This window comes from Cynara cardunculus, unplaced genomic scaffold, assembly GCF_001531365.2.
Source record: "Cynara cardunculus var. scolymus isolate 2C unplaced genomic scaffold, CcrdV1 Un_Scaffold_412, whole genome shotgun sequence".
In the NCBI taxonomy this organism is placed as follows: domain Eukaryota; kingdom Viridiplantae; phylum Streptophyta; class Magnoliopsida; order Asterales; family Asteraceae; genus Cynara; species Cynara cardunculus.
Genome location: NW_020200577.1, coordinates 188091 through 194465, shown reverse-complemented (window position 1 = coordinate 194465; position 6375 = coordinate 188091). Strand labels below are relative to the sequence as shown.

The 6375-nt window shown below is 31.5% G+C and overlaps 1 protein-coding gene across 1 annotated transcript; it reads left to right on the top strand.

Annotated features, from left to right (window-relative positions):
- Nucleotides 1-729: 729 nt before the first annotated feature.
- Nucleotides 730-2757, top strand: LOC112501672. The gene is made up of 4 exons (XM_025105365.1): nt 730-888; nt 988-1725; nt 1816-1855; nt 2207-2757. The coding sequence occupies exons 1-4, from the start codon at nt 730-732 to the stop codon at nt 2755-2757; spliced, it is 1488 nt and encodes a 495-aa protein (XP_024961133.1).
- The last annotated feature ends 3618 nt before the right edge of the window (nt 2758-6375 follow it).

Below are 6375 nucleotides of genomic sequence, written 5' to 3'. Positions count from 1 at the left end.
ATTTTTCAAACCGCCGTAATTGGGTTGGGTTGAAAAAACGTCATAAACCGCCCAACCCAACCCGTGTTCACCCCTACCAGGGGCGGACCTGTAGTGTCAGCATGGGTGGTACGTGCCACCGTATTATTTCACCTCTGAAGAGTAAAATTTTTAGGTTTATTAACGGTGCTAGCGTATCGTTTCGGAAGGTGCTACCTAAGGATAAGTGTTAAGTAAGCCCAAATAAAATCTAATGGTCCATTAACTAAAGCCCTAAATCGATCACCTGTGAGTCTGTGACCTGTGTGCGACCGTGCGTGAGCGAGTGAGAGCTTGAGGCGTGAGAGAGTGACATTGTGTGCGACAAGCCGACAGCTACAACCAGGCGGGGGACCACCGGACCAGGGACAGGCGGACAGCGTCGCCGAGATTCGAGAATGAGAAGAGAATCGATTCGATTCGATTTTGGAATTGGAACTCGCCATTGGTACTGACTCTGTGACTCAAACTCAAATCTCAATCACTTATTTGATTTAGGTTTAGGTTATACAAATTGATCATTCTTTTCTGTTTACTGTTTAGTTGATTATTTACTATTTTACTTGATTAATTGTTTAGGTTATACAAATTTTCTGTTTACTATGTTTAGGTTTCATATATTGATTAAATTTACTTATTTACATTACTCATTACTGATTAATGATTACTTATTATTGTTTTCATTACTTTGATTTACATAACTCATTCATTATGGAAAAATATTTGAAACGAAAAGCTTCATCACCAACCGCTAATGATGCATCCAACAATGTGATTGATGTTAACGATCTTCCTTGGGATCCATTCGAAAGATCCAAAATTATAACTTATAACCCAAATCAAAGAGACGAAATTAGACGGAAATATTTGGTAAGGGGTCCTTGTCAACCACGAGGTCACATCTTTCCAACCAAAGTTATAGGGACTAAAGGAAGACGGTTTGTTGTTTCTTAGTTTGATCAATTTCAGTGGTTGGAATACAGTGTAAAAGTAGATAGAGCATATTGTTTGCCTTGTTACTTGTTCAGAGACCAAGGTTGGAATCATGGGATAGATGCATTTGTGGCGGAAGGATTTAATAGTTGGAGTAAAAAAGATAGACTTACGCTTCATGAGGGTGAGGTTAATAGTTTTCACCATAAAGCACTTAAAAAATGTGAAGATTTGGTTAACCAAAACCAATTAATTGTTGTTGCCCTTCGTAAACAAACAGAACTCATGAAGACCGAGTACCACATGCGATTGAATGCTTCCGTTGAAATTTGTAGATATTTGTTGGAGAATGCTTTACCATTTTGTGGCAACGATAAGTCGGAAAAGTTTATGTACAAAGGGCTTTTCTTGGGGACTTTAAAGTTAATCGAAAGAGCAAATGGAGAGATTGAAAAGGTTATATTACAAAATACACCGAAGAACAATCAATTGACATCTCCAAAGATTCAAAAAGATCTTGTTACTTGCTTTGGAAAAGAGGTGTTGAAAGGCGTTATTGGGGAAATTGGTGATGATGTATTTGCTTTGTTGGTGGATGAGTCTAGTGATGTCTCTAGAAAAGAACAAATGGCCGTGATTTTGAGGTTTGTTGACAAAGTCGGAATTGTTCAAGAAGGATTTATCGGCATTGTTCATGTCATGGATACATCTGCTATAAGTCTTAAATCTGCCTTGGATAGTTTATTTGCAAAACATGGATTGAGTTTCACAAAGGTAAAAAGGTTTCTTAATAATTTATTTGCTTTAAGTCTTAATTATATCATTGAATATTTGGCTAAATAGCTTAATTTATCTTTAAAATAGGTAAGAGGACAAGGTTATGACGGTGCTAGCAACATGAGTGGTAAGTTCAATGGGTTGAAAGCTTTGATCTTAAGTGATAATGACTCGGCATTTTATATACATTGTTTTGTCCATCAACTTCAGTTAGTGGTTGTGGCGGTTGCAAAAAAAACACGAAGGTATTAAGGACTTCTTTGATTTGATTGCGTTGGTTGTTACTGTTGTAAACTCTTCTTACAAACGAAAAGATATGATACGAGAAAGTCACAAAGAGAGAATTCAATAAGAAATTGGAAATAATGAAATTGAGACTGGTAAGGGGTTAACCAAGAGATTTCCCTTGTCCGAACTGGAGATACACGATGGAATTCTCATCTTAAAACAATCGTGAGTTTGATTGCTTTGTTTCCAGAGGTTATACAGGTGCTTGAATATGTTGAAGATGATGGTGATAATGGAGCTAGTCGGCTTCAAGCAAGAGGTCTTTTATCATACTTAAAGACATTTGAATTTGTGTTTTATATGCACTTGATATCAACGATCTTAGGATTAACAAATTCATTGTCTCAAGCTCTTCAAAGGAAAGATGAAGACATCTTGGAAGCTATTGATTTGATAGGTACAACCAAAGGTCAATTACAAATGTTGAGGGAAAATGGGTTTGATCAATGTTTTGGAGAAATGAACTCTTTTTGTGATAAACATAAGATCGTGAAATTGGATATGGCTGAAGCTTATGTTAATACACGAAATTCAAGGAAAATGATGAACATTACCAATCAACATTATTATAACTATGATATATTCAACACTGTTTTGGATATGCAGATCCGAGAGTTTGGTGATCGTTTTGGTGAGATAAGCACTGACTTGCTTCAAAACATGGCAGCTTTGAATCCACACAATTCGTTTTCTCAGTTTAACAAATCAAGCCTATTGAAGTTGAGTCAGATGTATCCCTGAGATTTTGATGACAAGGAAAGGATCATTCTGTTTATAATGATGTCAGATTTGCCAACTTAAACTGTATTGCCAACCTCGCCAGATTAATGGTGGCAACAAGAAAGCATCTTTCTCATCCTTTAGTCTATTGGTTATTGAAACTAACATTGGTTTTGCCTGTTGCAACTGCTACGGTTGAAAGATGCTTTTCGGCGATGAAGCTTGTCAAGACAGATTTACGTAATCGAATTGGTGATGATTTTTTGAATTCTGCTCTCATTTGCGCCATAGAAAAGGAATCCCTTTGTAATGTCAAAAACGAAGATGTCATCGATCGTTTCCAAAAGATGAAGACACGCCGAGGACAAATTTAGGAGTTGTTTCTCAACATACTTTTTGTAATTATTTTTGGGTATATATTGACCGTTTTCAAAAGATGAAGACGAGTCGGGTAAAAGTTTAGGAGTTGTTTATCGGTACAATAAAAACCATATTTTTTTCTAATTATTTTTAGATATATATTATATTATATTATATTAATTATATGGTGCCACCATATGAAAAAATTTCTGGGTCCGTCCCTACGATCAACCCAATGCTAAATAACTCAACTCAAAGTAAACCCGATGTCTAATTAAGTGGTAAAAATTTCAAACCGTAGGTATTGAGTTATTACTATTTGAACCCAACCCGATAAATCCAATATCATTTTATTTCTCGGATTTAATATGACCATTGAATTTCTATTAATATATACATTAGATAATTACAGTATCACGTACGCTCTTCATACACACATATTTTCAATCTATTTACATCTCTATATAATTCATTCGTATATATGTTCACTAACTGTGAACATATATATGTAAATTGAGAAAATTAACTAAATGTGGTATACGTAAGAAGTATGGATAAGTTGTATCAATTGGTTGATGATGAAAAAGAAATTATGAGTAGTGGAAATAACATATTCAAGGTTAGAATAATATTTTAATATACCAAAATATCAACCCGACCAACCCGTACGGTTTGACTTGGGTTAGGTTGCACTTTGGTTTGGGTTGGTTTAAGATTTTTCAATCCAAAAACATTGAGTTAAATTGCTCAAATGTCATCAACCCGATCAACTCAACCCAAAGACACCCCTACCTACATGCATACATTAGACACTTCTAAGAGAACCGTTGGATAAAAATGCCGGTCGAATCAATCAAGACTTTTTTTAATGGTTTAATTGTTCCAATCCAATTTAAGCTGGTATTATTTAAAACGCAAACTCAATCTCTATTTTACTTGGATACAACAATTCATATTAAATATAATTTTAATTAAAATTATTAATTAAATTATTTATGGGTAGAAAATATTTAATTTCAATTTACACCAATCTTTTTTGACTTTTCTTTTTCTTTTTTAATTAAAAACTTTTACCCCTTAAAAAATTTAAAATAAATTATCTTAAAAATTAATAATATTTTAATCAAACAAATTGAATAAAAAAACGAAAATTTTATGCTTTTCGATATGACATCCATCTAGATATATATATTTTTTTTTCGTTTTTTTACGTAAAATGATATATATATATATATATATANGCAACCCAATTAATTGAGATATTTATAGAAATGATTGGAGTTTATTTATTATGATTTGAATATTTATGGAATATGAATAGAGTTTATTAATTATGATTAATACTTTATATTAGAAAACAATTAATTGATTAAAAATTGAATGGTTGAGATGAGGGTTGTATAGGGTGTAGGAATGGCAAAGGGTGTAGTATCTAGTTATATATGTTATATTCATTATGAGCTGTTATGTACGTTCAAGTGAGTACAACAGCTCGACGCCGTACTTAAGTTATAGCTCGACATAATCTTCTTCAACACTTTCTTCCACGTCGTAAGGCACCACTTTCTTCATCACCGTAACCCAACACCCATCGAAACCAGTCGAGAACCTATCGAGACCGATCGAGAATCTATTCATTGACTTAATATGTGTTGATATGCATTAAACCATATTCATTTTCCATCGAGAACCTACAATTTATTTATTATTTGTTTGAATGTAAAACCAAAGACTATCACTTTCATCTTTGATCGAGAAGAATCGGGAACCCATCAAGACCAATCAAGAGCACATCAAGATCAATCAACAGCCCATTGGGACCGATCGACACCAATCGAGACTAATCAAGAACTCATCCATTGACTTAGTGTGTGTTTGTTTGTGTAAAACCATAACCTACCATTTTCAACTTTTATCGAGATGGATTAGGAAATCTATCGAGACAAATCAAAAACTCATCCAGATAAATCAAGAACCCAATAAAGAAAAACCAAATTATGTAGAGTTGAAACTGTAATATATTCATGATGAATAATATGTGTATGCATGATGAATATTATGGTAAAAATTGATATCTATGATAAATAGCATACTAATATAAATACTAGAGTTACTGTATACATGTGATCATACATAACATAAATATTCATGATGAATGTTACAGTGAAAATGTCTATTCATGACAAATACCATACTGATGTATGAATGTTGAAAAGTTGTTATATACATGTAAACATATAAAAATATTCATAATGAATAGTATGTATTATATTGATGTATCAATCCTAAAGAGTTATTATATACACGTGAACATATATACATACATACATATATATACATATATTATATATATATATATATATATTCATGATGAATGTTATAAAGAAAACGTATATTCATGATGAATGTTATAAAGAAAACGTATATTCATGATGAATGTCTTAGTAATGTATGAATACTGAAGATTTGTTGAATACACTTGAAAATACATAATGTTCATGATGAATGTTATAGTAAGTTGTGTATTTATGATGAATATCATACTAATGTATGAATATTAAAAAGTTGTTGTAAGCATATGAACGTGCATAAATATTTATAATGAATATTACACAGATATACTATTTGACGTAAACATAATAAAAACTATATCGAGATAGATGTCAAAACGAAGAGAATGAAATGTTCGATTTTTTGATATAATTTGTTTGATTAAATATTAATTATTTTTAAGATAATTTACTTTAAAAATTAAAGGGGTAAAAAAATTTAATTGAAAAAGAAAAAAAAAAGTCACGTAGGTGCAAATCCTTACTTACATTTTTGTCCTTAATCATTTTTTAATTAACCTTTTATGTTTTAACCATTGATTACTTTTTAAATTTTGATCAGCGATCAATATTTGTCCTTATATTCATAATGAAAACTGGTTTTTCATTTGAACTCACCCCTACACACACATATACACATATATATTGGTGATTTATTATACAACCCATTACATATGTACAATAAAGTTGAAAACTCAATCTCAATTGTCAATTTAATTTGATTAATATGTGATTTCATAAATATCTTATTGTTTCCTGATATAGAATATTGATCATAATTAACGAACCCTAGTTGTCTTCCATAAATATTCAAATCATAAGAAGTGAACTCTCATCATTTTCATAAATATCTCAATTGATTGAGTTGCATTAGTTTTACAAATATAATAAGTTGCATCTGAAATATCATATATATATATATATATATATATATATATATATATATATA

What these genes read in the sequence shown, in the direction of transcription:
- LOC112501672 (XM_025105365.1), top strand. Translation starts at nt 730, where the DNA reads ATGGAAAAATATTTGAAACGAAAAGCTTCATCACCAACCGCTAATGAT. An exon ending in AAATTAGACGGAAATATTTG is followed by an intron (nt 889 to 987) that starts GTAAGGGGTCCT and finishes GATCAATTTCAG; the next exon opens with TGGTTGGAATACAGTGTAAA. An exon ending in ATGGATTGAGTTTCACAAAG is followed by an intron (nt 1,726 to 1,815) that starts GTAAAAAGGTTT and finishes TCTTTAAAATAG; the next exon opens with GTAAGAGGACAAGGTTATGA.